This window comes from Coregonus lavaretus (assembly GCF_964263955.1).
Source record: "Coregonus lavaretus genome assembly, chromosome: 10".
In the NCBI taxonomy this organism is placed as follows: domain Eukaryota; kingdom Metazoa; phylum Chordata; class Actinopteri; order Salmoniformes; family Salmonidae; genus Coregonus; species Coregonus lavaretus.
In genome coordinates, this window is record NC_139997.1 from 44,748,901 (window position 1) to 44,763,901 (window position 15,001).

Genomic DNA, 15,001 nt, shown 5'->3' on the forward strand with positions numbered 1-15,001 from the left:
CTGCTGCTCTCCGCCTTCATCATTAACCGTCGCCTTCTCCCTCTCGTCTTCTCCCTCGCTCTCTGTTTCTCTCGCTCTCTCTTCTCCCTTCCCGCAGATCCTGAAGAGATCATGCATTGAGATCTTGGCAGCAGAGCCCTCTAGTATCTGTGAAGGAGGTGAGTGGTGTATTAGCTCCTCTGTTGGAGCTCCAGAATGGAAATGGGTTTCTTAATGGGCTCCAGCTGCATGGCAATGACGCTTGTTTATTGATATGCTGCTAACACGGATCAATCCACTCTGTGTTTCTACTGTGTGTGTAATGAGACAGCAGGGGGGAAATTGATTGACTTAAATATGTGTTTGACTCAGTGTAAATGCAAAGTGCCAGCTGAAGATAAACAGGCGTGGTTAAAACATTACATCCTCTCTGGCTCAGCCTAGCCTGCATTTGACCGATTTCAGATAATCATCATCCCACTGGGCACAAACTGGTTAAGTCAACATTGTTTCAAAGTAATTTGTCAAGTTATTGTGACGTGGAATCTATGTGGAAAATACATTGGATTTGAAAAAAGTCATCACTGTTGTTTTAAGGGTAGAATTTCAACTACAGGATAATATCATGATGGTAACCAATTTTCAACATAGACACACCTTGTATAAAATATGTTGAATTTGTACCTTTGAAACAACATCAGATCTTCAACGTAATATCCACTATAAGAAAAAACAATAGGCTGAGCAGCACCTCCTACTGGAGAGTTGATCTATCTACAGCTATCCCTTCAGTCTTCCATCAAGGGCTTTAACCAAACCCAGCCCTGGTTAGCTTTGATATTAGACTATAACCATGTAATATCGTGAGAATGATTGTTGAGAAATGTCCCCTTAATAGATTCACTGTTGCTATCGAAGTTATTCCAAAGGGTAGATTCAACAGAGCAAATTAAATGTAACCATATTCAGGCCTATATAGTACTTGGGAAGTCATCAACAGCTATTGTTTAAATTCTAAAAATAGACAATACATATACAGTGCATTCAGACCCCTTCCCTTTTTCCACATTTTGTTACGTTACAGCCTTATTCTAAAATTGATTAAATAAAACATTTCCCTCATCAATTTACACACAATACCCCATAATGACAAAGCAAAAACAGGTTTTTAGACATTTTTGCCAATGTATTACAAATATTAAAGAGAAATACCTTATTTACATAGCTATTCAGACCCTTTGCTATGAGACTAAAAATTTAGCTCAGGTGCATCCTGTTTCCATTGATCATCCTTGAGATATTTCTACAACTTGATTGCAGTCCACCTGTGGTCAATTCAATTGATTGGACATGATTTGGAAAGGCACACACATGTCTATATAAGGTCCCACAATTGACAGTGCATGTCAGAGCAAAAACCAAGCCATGAGGTCGAAGGAATTGTCCGTAGAGCTCCAAGACAGGATTGTGTTGAGGCACAGCTCTGGGGAAGGGTACCAAAAAATGTCTGCAGCATTGAAGGTTCACAAGGACACAGTGGCCTCCATCATTCTTAAATGGAAGAAGTTTGGAACCACCAAGACTCTTCCAAGAGCTGGCCGCCCAGCCAAACTGAGTAATCGGGGGAGAAGGGCATTGGTCAGGGAGGTGACTAAGAACCTGATGGTCACTCTGACAGAGCTCCAGAGTTCCACTGTGGAGATGGGAGAACCTTCCAGCAGGACAACCATCTCTGCAGCACCCCACCAATCAGGCCTTTATGGTAGAGTGGCCAGACAGAAGCCACTCCTCAGTAAAAGGCATGACAGCCCGCTTGGAGTTTGCCAAAAGGCACCTTAAGGACTCAGACCATGAGAAACAAGATTCTCTGGTCTGATGAAACCAAGATTGAACTATTTGTCCTGAATGCCAAGCGTCACATCTGGAGGAAACCTGGCACCATCCTTACGGTGAAGCATGGTGGTGGCAGCATCATGCTGTGGGGATGTTTTTCAGCGGCTGGGACTGGGAGACTAGTCAGAGTCGACGGAAAGATGAAGGGAGCAAAGTACAGAGAGATCCTTGATGAAAACCTGCTCCAGAGCGCTCAGGATCTCAGACTGGGGTGAAGAATCACCTTCCAACAGGACAACGACTCTAAACGCACAGCCAAGACAACGCAGGAGTGGCTTCGGGACAAGTATCTGAATGTCCTCGAGTGGCCCAGATAGAGCCCGGACGTGAACCCGCTTGAACATCTCTGGAGAGACCTGAAAATAGCTGTGCAGCGTCGCTCCCCATTCAACCTGACAGAGCTTGAGAGGATGTGCAGAGAAGAATGGGAGAAACACCCCAAATGCAGGTGTGCCAAGCTTATAGCGTCATACACAAGAAGACTTGAGGCTGTAATCACTGCCAAAGGCTGAGTAAAGGGTCTGAATACTTTTTTCATTTTTTTTATACATTTGCAAACATTTCTAAAAACCTGTTTTTGCTTTGTCATTATGGGGTATTGTGTGTAGATTGATGAGGGAAAAAACAATTTAATCAATTTTAGAATTAGGCTGTAACGTAACAAAATGTGGAAAAAGTCTAGGGGTCTGAATACTTTCCGAATGCGCTGTAGGGTTTCAAGCTTATACAAGTTAAAGAAATAAAATAATAAGATTAAGCCAGTGGCTTAGATCGAACTATCCAAGTAATAGATACATCTCCTTTAAAATGTTGATATTTTGTTGCATTGTCAACCAAACACAATTCAATATTACTTTTGTAAGACAGTAAATAGCTTAATGTTAAGGCTATCGTACAAACTAATGTAACAGTATTTATTCAACCTTAAAATTGGTAACACATCCATGGCCACATTTTGAGGTTACTGTAACATGAAATGTTCTGTGGAAATCTTCACAATTGCTACAATAATCTGAACAGAATCTCAAACGGCATTGGTCACTTGTACCATGTAGTTTAATGTAATCTCAATTGCAATCCAGGTCATTTGGTTGTGCTATTAGATTAAGCACATTGATAACACATTAAGTTGTTGTATAAATAAACAAAATATCTGACATTGTATTCCCATTTGAACGTTGTTGTGCTTTTCAATGGTTGAAAGCACATTGATAACACATTTAGGTGACAACTAAACCAGAAATCAGACATTGATTTTTCATTGGGAATTCAACAAACTTTTTGTGTGGGTGAAAATAGGGTGGAATCTCATTGATCAATGCATCTACCAAATATTACCCAATTCTCCACGTTGAAATGATGTGTTGTGCCCAGTGGGATGTATCATTATGGATAATTGGGGAGCATTTGGCCTCAGGAATGAAGGATTTGAAAATATCATTATCAACTGTAATTCCGCTTTACTTATGAATATCAAGGTGAACAGATGGCATTGATGATTCTCCATGTTCTCTCCCTTTCATCCTGCCTTAGAGTCCTTCCAGGTGGTAGTGAAAGGAAATGGTTTCTCACATGCCCGCGAGGTGGGGAAGGTCCTTTGTAGCTTCCGCATCAACGACACTCTTACTTTGAGTAAGTGGACGTTACGGTACCTACAATTTACCGACCATTAACCTTAATGAATCCCATCAGCAACACCTCTGTTTTTAATGAGCTGGGAAGAATCTCTAACTTTCACACAAGGTTCTTAGTGCAGGGTAATGAGGCTTAGAAAGATATCTGTTTCAGCAATGTCACAGTGAGTTAGTTGGCTGTTATTGACTGTGACTGTGAAACAGGCAAATACAAAAGAGAAGGATTTCAACCATCCTGAACGAAAGAGCCTAAAGGAATGAGCCTGAAAGAATGCTCATTAGATCAAACAGGCACCAGTTGGGTTCTCAAGACAATTTCTGCCTGTCTTCTGTTCCTCACTTAACCATTTCATTGGGCCAATGTAGAACAGCAGTATCCCACAAGGTGCCCTACACATGACAGAACATTGGACAATGGACCAAGAAAGGACTTCTTTGCACTTGTGGCACAAAGCTTTTGATGCAAGAGATTACCCTCGCTCCAAAGTTGCAAACCACTGTCTGGTTGCAAATTCCACACCAATGTAGTCGGCAGCAGTGCACAAACAGATCTGAGTTGGAGATGTAATGTGCTTTCTTTGTTCCTTTCACTCATCCAAAACGGATCTAGCACATCTGCTCTAGGCTCAGTGCCTCTGATAAGCTAGGTAGAAGGCTCTCTGAAGCTTTAAAGGTAAGGGTTTATTTAATCCAGAATCTTCAAATGGATCAGGGACTTGCAATAATATCCGTTGATTAGCAATATTCAGTAGAGAGTAGTCCAATTCTTTACACTGAAGAGACATTTCTGCATTCTTCCCTGAGGCATTACGGGAGGTGGGGCTACGTTTGCCTTGGCCACAAGGAAGAGGGGGTTATATCATGCACACTGTTATTACAAATACCCCCCCCCACACACACACACACACAAACACACACACACTTTGCTTCATCTGGTTGAATACTTAAGGCTTCTCAGATGTACAGCGGGAATGTGGATCTTATATGCCATGTGCACACACTGGACGTTCTCTCGGCCAGGGTAAATAAACCACACTCACTCTGAAGGATTTCAGTTGCTTCATTTTCCACAAGTAAAGGGCCACAAAGACAACAACAAAGGAATTTTCACAATTTGTTTCAAAGTATTTCAATTTCAACTATACTCTTTAAAACACTCTTTGATCTACAACTCTTTGAAACTATGATACTTTAACTGAGATACATAGTTAAATTAATAGCACCGTTTGTTAATTAATTAGCTACTGTACTGTATTTTGATTTTATTTTTGTTTTTATTTCCATGCACCTCTCGCTGGATGCATAGCTATAGGATGTATAATCAGGGACATTATCCACTGTATACAGTATTAGGTAGTTTTTTATATATACACATAATACAAAGCATTCTCTTCTATAACCCATAGTGAAAAGACCATTGGTCGTGAGAGACACCTACCTGCTGTGTCCAGCTCCAATATTGGAGGAGGAGGGGACGTAAGTGACTGTTTAACTCTCACATCCTCACTGCTTTAATTGATGCATGCCAAACCCAACTCATGAAATGCTAAGATAAACTTATACACTATCAGTCAAAAGTTTGGACACACCTACTCATTCAAGGGTTTTTCTTTATTTGTACTATTTTTTACATTGCGGTCCGACTCATCCGAAACCATCTCAATTTGGTTGAGGTCGGGGGATTGTGGAGGCCAGGTCATCTGATGCAGCACTCCATCACTCTCCTTCTTGGTAAAATAGCCCTTACACAGCCTGGAGGTGTGTCGGGTCATTGTCCTGTTGAAAAACAAATGATAGTCCCACTAAGCCCAAACCAGATGCGATGGCGTATTGCTGCAGAATGCTGTGGTAGACATGCTGGTTAAGTGTGCCTTGAATTCTAAATAAATCACAGACAGTATCACCAGAAAAGCACCCCCACACCATAACACCTCCTCCTCCATGCTTTATGGTGGTAAATACACATGCGGAGATCATCTGTTCACCCACACCGCATCTCACAAAGACACGGCGGTTGGAACCAAAAACCTCAAATATGGACCCCAGACCAAATTTCCACCGGTCTAATGTCAATTGCTTGTGTTTCTTGGCCCAAGCAGGTCTCTTCTTCTTATTGGTGTCCTTTAGTAGTGGTTCCTTTATGAAGGCCTGATTCACTCAGTGACTCTCAGATCCACCTCTACGCAGACGACACCATTTTGTATACATCTGGCCCTTCATTGGACACTGTGTTAACAAACCTCCAAACGAGCTTCAATTCCATACAACACTCCTTCAGTAGCCTCCAACTGCTCTTAAACACTAGTAAAACTAAATGCATGCTCTTCAACCGAACGCTGCTTGCACCCGCCCAGCCGACTAGAATCACTACTCTCGACGGGTCTGACCTAGAGTATGTGGACAACTACAAATATCTAGGTGTCTGGTTAGACTGTAAACTCTCCTTCCAGACTCACATTAAGAATCTCCAATCCAAAGTTAAATCTAGAATCGGTTTCCTATTTCGCAACAAAGCCTCCTTCACTCATGCTGCCAAACATGCCCTCGTAAAACTGACTATCCTACCGATCCTTGACTTCGGCGATGTCATTTACAAAATAGCCTCCAACACTCTACTCAGCAAATTGGATGTAGTCTATCACAGTGCCATCCGTTTTGTCTCCAAAGCCCCATATAATACCCACCACTGTGACCTGTACGCTCTTGTTGGCTGGTCCTCACTACATATTCGTCGCCAAACCCACTGGCTCCAGGCCATCTATAAATCACTGCTAGGCAAATCCCCGCCTTATCTTAGCTCATTGGTCACCATAGCAACACCCACCCGTAGTCTGCGCTCCAGCGGGTATATCTCACTGGTCATCCCCAAAGCCAACACCTCCTTTGGCCGCAATTCCTTCCAGTTCTCTGCTGCCAATGACTGGAACAAATTGCAAAAATCTCTGAAGCTGGAGACACTTATCTCCCTCACTAACTTTAAGCATCAGTTGTCAGAGCACCTTACCGATCACTGCACCTGTACACAGCCCATCTGAAATTAGCCCGCCCAACTACCTCATCCCTATATTGTTATTTATTTTGCTCATTTGTACCCCAGTATCTCTATTTGCACATCATCTCTTGCACATCTATCATTCCAGTGTTAATACTAATTGTAATTATTTTGCACTATAGCCTATTTTATTGCCTTACCTCCATAACTTGCTAAATTTGCACACACTGTATATTATATGTATTTCTGTTGTATTTTTGACTTTGTTTTGTTTTACCCCATATGTAACTCTGTGTTGTTGTTTTTATCGCACTGCTTTGCTTTATCTTGGCCAGGTCGCAGTTGTAAATGAGAACTTGTTCTCAACTGGTTTACCTGGTTAAATAAAGGTGAAATAAAAATAAAATAAAAAAAGTCCCCTCTGAACAGTTGATGTTGAGATATGTCTGTTACTTGAACTCTGTGAAGCATTTATTTGGGCTGCAATTTCTGAGGCTGGTAACTGTAATGAACTTATCCTCTGCAGCAGAGGTAACTCTGGGTCTTCCATTCCTGTGGCGGTGTCAAGGGGTGCTGAAGGTGGGTGTGGTGCATGAATCAAGCGCAGGACGCAGAAGCTCAGTCCAAAATACTTTAGTGCAATATTCACGTAGAAAATAAGCACAATAAGCCCGAAGGCGAAATAACGGCGCACACAGGCGTCAAACAAACGGCGCACTAACATGTGCGAAAAACCTCTCCAAAACACTGGAGGGAAGTACGTAGCTCCAACACAAAACAGAAGAGCAATCACACACAAAGACAAACACACACAACGAGAACTAAATAGGACACTAACGAGGACTAACAAGACACAGGTGTACAACATCAAGACAAAACCAAACGAACATGAAACATAGATCGGTGGCAGCTAGTACTCCGGGGACGACGACCGCCGAAGCCTGCCCGAACCAGGAGGAGGAGCAGCCTCGGCCGAAACCGTGACAGTACCCCCCCCCCTTGACGCGCGGCTCCAGCCGTGCGCCGACCCCGGCCTCGGAGACGACCAGGAGGACGCGGAGCAGGGCGCGCGGGATGGTCCCGGTGGAACTCCGACAGGAGAGATGGGTCTAGGATGTCCCTCCGCGGCACCCAGCACCGCTCCTCCGGGCCGTACCCCTCCCACTCCACGAGATACTGGAGACCCCCCATCCGGCGTCTTGAGTCCAAGATGGACCGAACGGTGTACGCCGGAGCCCCCTCGATGTCCAGTGGGGGCGGAGGAGTCTCCCCTATCTCATTGTCCTGGAGTGGACCAGCTACCACCGGCCTGAGAAGAGACACATGGAACGAGGGGTTAATATTCTTATACTCAACAGGTAGATGTAACCTATAACACACCTCGTTCAATCTTCTCAAGACTTTAAAGGGCCCCACAAACCGCCGACCCAGCTTCCGGCAGGGCAGGCGGAGGGGTAGGTTTCTGGTAGAGAGCCAGACTCGATCTCCGGGTGCGTACACCGGCCCCTCACTGCGGTGGAGATCGGCGCTCGCCTTGTGAGGAAGGACGGCCCGCTGCAGGTGGACGTGGGCAGCGTTCCACGTCTCTTCCGAGCGCCTAATCCAATCATCCACCGCAGGGGCCTCGATCTGGCTCTGCTGCCCAGGTGCCAGAACCGGCTGGTAACCTAACACACATTGGAAGGGGGTTAGGTTGGTAGAGGAGTGGCGGAGAGAGTTCTGGGCCATCTCGGCCCAGGGAATGTACCGTGCCCACTCCTCCGGCCGGCCCTGGCAATACGACCTCAGAAACCTACCCACATCCTGGTTGACACGTTCTACCTGCCCGTTACTCTCCGGGTGGTACCCTGAGGTAAGGCTAACCGAGACCCCCAAACGCTCCATGAACGCTCTCCAAACACGGGAGGTAAACTGGGGGCCTCGATCAGACACTATATCCTCGGGTACCCCGTAATGCCGGAAGACGTGGGTAAATAGGGCCTCAGCGGTCTGTAGGGCAGTAGGAAGACCCGACATAGGGAGAAGACGACAGGCCTTAGAGAACCGGTCCACAACGACCAGGATGGTGGTATTCCCCTGAGAGAGGGGAAGGTCTGTCACAAAATCCACCGAGAGGTGGGACCATGGTCGTTGTGGAACGGGCAGGGGTTGTAACTTACCCCTGGGCAGATGTCGGGGCGCCTTACACTGGGCGCACACCGAGCAGGAGGAGACATAAACCCTCACATCCCTAGCCAAAGTGGGCCACCAGTATTTAGTGCTAAGGCAATGCACTGTCCGGCCAATACCCGGATGTCCAGAGGAGGGTGACGTGTGAGTCCAGTAAATGAGTCGATCCCGAATCTCGAGCGGAACGTACTTCCGACCCTCAGGACACTGTGGAGGGCTGGGGTCGGTACGCAACGCTCGCTCGATTTCGGCATCGACCTCCCACACCACCGGTGCCACAAGGCAAGACTCCGGTAGTATGGGAGTAGGCTCAACGGACCTCTCCTCCGTGTCATACCGCCGGGACAGCGCATCTGCCTTACCATTCTGGGACCCAGGGATGTACGTGATTTTAAATACGAACCTGGTGAGAAACATACTCCATCGAGCCTGGCGAGGGTTCAGTCTCCTCGTTGCCCGGATGTACTCCAGGTTCCGATGGTCAGTCAAAATGAGGAAAGGGTGTTGAGCCCCCTCAAGCCAATGCCTCCACACCTTAAGGGCTTGAACTACAGCTAACAGCTCCCTGTCCCCAACGTCATAGTTACGCTCCGCCGGGCTGAGCTTTTTTGAGTAAAAAGCACAGGGGCGGAGTTTAGGTGGCGTGCCGGACCGTTGAGAGAGAACGAAGGATTGGAAGACTGATGGAGCATTCATCAACCCATATGGCATGACGAGATATTCAAAATGACCTGACGTGGTACTAAACGCTGTCTTCCATTCGTCGCCCTCCCTAATGCGCACCAAGTTATACGCGCTCCTGAGATCCAATTTTGTGAAAAACCGCGCTCCATGCAATGACTCTGTCATGGTCGCAATCAGAGGGAGTGGATAACTGTATTTCACAGTAATCTGATTGAGACCACGGTAATCAATGCACGGGCGCAACCCTCCATCTTTCTTCTTCACAAAAAAGAAACTCGAGGAGGCGGGAGAAGTGGAGGGCCGAATGTATCCCTGTCTCAAAGATTCGGCTATGTAAGTCTCCATAGCTTTTCTCTCCTCTTGAGACAAAGGATACATGTGGCTCCGTGGGAGCGCTGCTCCTGCCTGGAGATCAATCGCACAATCCCCCTGTCTATGAGGAGGCAACTGCGTCGCCCTAGTTTTACTAAACACGAGAGCTAAATCCCCATATTCAGGCGGAATGTGCAGTGCGGGCACTTGGTTTGGACTTTCCACCGAAGTCGCCCCCACGGAAACACACAGACATCGCCCCTCGCACTGAGCAGACCACCCATCGAGAGCCCTCTGTTGCCACGAAATAGCAGGGTTATGGGTGCTTAACCAGGGAATTCCCAGCACCACTGGGTACGCAGGAGAGTCGATCAGATACAGCTGTATAGTCTCTTCATGACCCCCCTGCGCACACATCCTAAGTGGTGCTGTGATCTCCCTAATCAACCCCGACCCCAACGGGCGGCTATCTAAGGCATGAACGGGAAAAGGTTTGTCAACAGGTAGGAGAGGGATCCCTAAATCTAAACAAAACTTCCGATCAACAAAATTCCCAGCTGCGCCTGAATCTACTAGCGCCTTATGCTGGGAATGAGGTGCAACCTGTGGAAAACACACAGGTATACAAAAGTGCGCAACAGAAAGCTCTGGGTAAGTGGGACGTCTACTCACCTGGGAGGCCCCCCCAGTGCGTGGCCTGTTGTCTTCTCCCCCGGAGAACCCTCCCCAGCACCTGGCCGCAGTGTGCCCTCCACGACCGCACTTGGTGCAGGAGACAGGCCCCCTCGGGCTCCTCCTCCTCCTTTCTCTAGCGCCGGCACCCCCGAGCTCCATAGGGCTCGGCTCGGAGGTGCCGGTGGGCGGAATGGACGGACCCCCCTCGGGACGTCCACGGGTGGCCAGCAGGGTGTCCAGACGGATGGACATATCGACCAACTGGTCGAAGGTGAGATGGGTATCCCTGCAGGCCAACTCACGTTGAACGTCCTCCCGTAGGCTACATCGAAAATGGTCGATGAGGGCCCGTTCATTCCACCCTGCGTCCGCCGCTAGAGTCCGGAACGCTAGAGCAAACGCCTGTGCGCTCCTCCTCCCCTGTCTTAGGTGGACTAGACGCTCCCCCGCCGCTTTGCCCTCAGGTGGATGGTCGAACGCGGCCTTGAAGCGGCGGGAGAACTCGGCGTAGGAGATGGTGTTGGCGTCCATCTTCCTCCACTCGGCGTTAGCCCACTCCAACGCCTTGCCCGTGAGACAGGAGATGAGGGCGGAAACGCTCTCGTGTCCCGAGGGCACCGGGTGTACAGTGGCCAGGTAGAGCTCCACCTGCAGGAGGAACCCCTGACACCCGGCAGCTGTTCCGTCATACGCCCTCGGGAGCGAGAGCCGAATCCCCCTGGGTTCCGGACCTGGGACTGGTGGACCGGCCGATGGGGTTGGCAGGGTAGGTGGAGGTGTGGGTACCCCGCTGGCCTCCCATCGGTGCAGGGTGTTGATGACGTCCTGTAGAGCGGTCCCCAGTTGTCGTATCTGGTCATCTTGGCCGCGAACATGCTCCTCGAGCGACTCAGGCGTAGCTGCAGATCCTGCTGATTCCATTTTGGTGTGTGATTCTGTCAAGGGGTGCTGAAGGTGGGTGTGGTGCATGAATCAAGCGCAGGACGCAGAAGCTCAGTCCAAAAGACTTTAGTGCAATATTCACGTAGAAAATAAGCACAATAAGCCCGAAGGCGAAATAACGGCGCACACAGGCGTCAAACAAACGGCGCACTAACATGTGCGAAACACCTCTCCAAAACACTGGAGGGAAGTACGTAGCTCCAACACAAAACAGAAGAGCAATCACACACAAAGACAAACACACACAACAAGAACTAAATAGGACACTAACGAGGACTAACAAGACACAGGTGTACAACATCAAGACAAAACCAAACGAACATGAAACATAGATCGGTGGCAGCTAGTACTCCGGGGACGACGACCGCCGAAGCCTGCCCGAACCAGGAGGAGGAGCAGCCTCGGCCGAAACCGTGACAGGCGGTCCTCATGAGAGCCAGTTTCATCATAGCGTTTGATGGTTTTTGCGACTGCACTTGAAAGTTCTTGAAATGTTCCGTATTGACTGACCTTCATGTCTTAAAGTAATGATGGGCTGTCGTTTCTCTTTGCTGATTTGAGCTGTTCTTGCCATAATATGGACTTGGTCTTTTACCAAATAGGGCTATCTTCTGTATGACCCCCCTACCTTGTCACAACACAACTGATTGGCTCAAACGCATTAAGAAGGAAAGAAATTCCACAAATTCACTTTTAACAAGGCACACCTGTTAATTGAAATGCATTCCAGGTGACTACCTCATGGAGCTGGTTGAGAGAATGCCAAGAGTGTGCAAAGCTGTCATCAAGGCAAAGGGTGGCTATTTGAAGAATCTCAAATATAAAATATATTTTGATTTGTTTAAAACTTATTTGGTTACTACATGATTCCATATGTGTTATTTCATAGTTTTGATGTCTTCACTATTATTATACAATGTACTGTAGAAAATAGTAAAAATAAAGAAAAACCCTTGAATGAGTAGGTGTGTCCAAACCTTTGACTGGTACTGCATATTATTTTACCCACTCATTACCCACAATTACATCTCCCTTGCTTTCAAGTCATATTTTCTCAGAAAAGCAGCTATCGTCGGTCTCTGAAATGAAAACAGAGATGTGTTGAAGGATAGATATTAGAGCAAAATAAACAAACAGTGCAGGTAATTATACCCTCTCACCTCACCTCTCCCTGCCTCTCTTCCCTCACCTTCCTCTCACCTCCCTCAGGGCAGCTACCCTCCACGTCAGTATGAACAATGGCCTGAGTTTCATATCTAGTTCCGTCACCATCACCACTGTCAGCTGTGTAAGTATCAACCCCTCACCACCTCTCTACACAGTGTTGTTCTTCTAATTGTGTGGCTCATTTTAGTACTGTACTCTTCCATGTCTATTCCTGGGAGGTAATATAGCTTGTGTTCAAGCACAGACTTTAGTTTATGTACACCAGGTTCTGACCTTATTTCCTATCTCGACCTACCCCAGTCTGATGGGACGTTCTTGGCCATAGCTCTGCTCATCCTGCTGCTCCTGCTGATGCTGGCTCTGCTCTGGTGGTTCTGGCCTCTCTGCTGCACAGTGGTACGTCAGCCATACTTTTTGTAATCATTTCGTGAAGTGTGTGTGCGCATTAGGATATTGCATTACGCAGCAGTATTTGTTCATGAGATTGTGTTTTATCTACAGTACCTGTAAAACCAAACACACAAAAAATGAATATAGTCGCTAGTAAAAGTCTACACACCCCTTGCACAGTCTTCATGTTTTGCTGCCTTAAAATCACATCTAAAAAGGGATTCAATTAGAACTTTTTTCACACCCCAGAGTTAATACTGTCAGCCATCACAGCTGTGCATAATTTTAAATAAGATTCTACCAACTTTGCACAACTCTTAGGGTAACATACACTGAGTATACCAAACATTAGGAACACCTTCCTAATATTGAGTTGCAACCCCCCTTTCGCCCTCAGAACAGCCTCAATTCATCGGGTCATGGACTCTACAAGGTGTCGAAAGCATTCCACAGGGATGCTGGCCCATGTTGACCAATGCTTCCCACAGTTGTGTCAAGTTGGCTAGATGTCCTTTTGGGTTGATGGACCACCCTTGATACACACAGGAAACTGTTGAGCGTGAAAAACCCAGCAGCGTTGCAGTTCTTGACACAAACCGGTGCGCCTGGCACCTACTACCATATCCTGTTCAAGGGCACTTAAATATTTTGTCTTGCCCATTCACCCTCTGAATGGCACACATACACAATCCATGTGTCAATTGTCTCAAGGCTTAAAAATCCTTATTTTACCGGTCCCCTCCCCTTCATCTAAAAAGGATTGTGGGGGCTGTTTTGTTAGACCTCAGTGCGACTTTTGACATTATCGATGATAGTCTGCTGCTGGAAAAACGTATGTGTTATGGCTTTACACCCTCTGCTATAATGTGGATAAATAGTTACTTGTCTAACAGAACACAGAGGGTGGTCTTTAATGGAAGCCTCTCAAACATAATCCAGGTAGAATCAGGAATTCCCCAGGGCAGCTGTCTAGGCCCCTTGCTTTTTTCCATCTTTACTAACGACATGCCACTGGCTTTGAGTAAAGCCAGTGTGTCTATGTATGCGGATGACTCAACACTATACACGTCAGCTACTACAGCAACTGAAATAACTGCAACACTTAACAAAGAGTTGCAGTTAGTTTCAGAATGGGTGGCAAGGAATAAGTTAGTCCTGAATATTTCCAAAACTAAAAGCATTGTATTTGGGTCAAATCATTCACTAAACCCTAAACCTCAATTACATCTCGTAATGAATAATGTGGAAATTGAGCAAGTTGAGGTGTCAAACTGCTTGGAGTAACCCTGGATTGTAGACTGTCATGGTTAAAGCATATTGATACAACAGTAGCTAAGATGGGGAGAAGTATGTCCATAATTAAGCGCGGCTCTGCCTTCTTAACAACACTATCATCAAGGCAGGTCCTACAGGCCCTAGTTTTGTCGCACCTGGACTACTGTTCAGTAGTGTGGTCAGGTGCCACAAAGAGGGACTTGGGAAAATTGCAGTTGGCTCAGAACAGGGCAGCACGGCTGGCCCTTAAAAGTACACGGAGCGCTAACATTGATGACATGCATGTCAGTCTCTCCTGGCTCAGAGTGGAAGAGAGATTGACTTCATCACTGCTTGTTTTTGTGAGAGGTGTCGACGAGCTGAATGTACCGAGCTGTCTGTTTGGAATACTGACACACAGCTCGGACACCCATGCATACCCCACAAGACATGCCACCAGAGGTCTCTTCACAGTCCCCAAGTTCAGAACGGACTATGGGAGGCGCACAGTACTACATAGAGCCATGACTACATGGAATTCTATTCCACATCAGGTAACTGATGCAAGCAGTAGAATCAGATTAGAAAAACAGGTAAAAATACACCTTGTGGAACAGCGGGGACTGTGAAGAGACACACACACAGGTACATACACACATACATATAGACACTCACTTTACACACACATGGATGTTGTATTGTAAATATGTGATAGTGGAGTAGTGGCCTGAGGGAACACACTAAATGTATTGGGTAAAGTGTTATGAAATATAATGGCATGTAATATTTTAAATTGTATATAACTGCCTTAATGTTGCAGGACCCCAGGAAGAGCTAATGGGGATCCTTAATAAATACATATACAAAAATCTACACTGATTGAAGTGGATTTAACAAGTGAGATCAATAA

At 46.5% G+C, this 15,001-nt stretch overlaps 1 protein-coding gene across 1 annotated transcript in view; it reads left to right on the forward strand.

Annotated features, from left to right (window-relative positions):
- Positions 1-15,001, forward strand: part of LOC311136015 (anthrax toxin receptor 1-like) — a gene marked incomplete at its 5' end in the record, with an annotated part of 52,782 nt that overhangs the window by 15,440 nt on the left and 22,341 nt on the right. Inside the window, 5 exons of the mRNA XM_084170077.1 lie at positions 98-158; positions 3,406-3,504; positions 4,913-4,982; positions 12,490-12,568; positions 12,748-12,843. Coding sequence (XP_084026203.1) covers positions 98-158; positions 3,406-3,504; positions 4,913-4,982; positions 12,490-12,568; positions 12,748-12,843 — 405 coding nt within the window. The remainder of the gene's footprint in view (positions 1-97; positions 159-3,405; positions 3,505-4,912; positions 4,983-12,489; positions 12,569-12,747; positions 12,844-15,001) is intronic.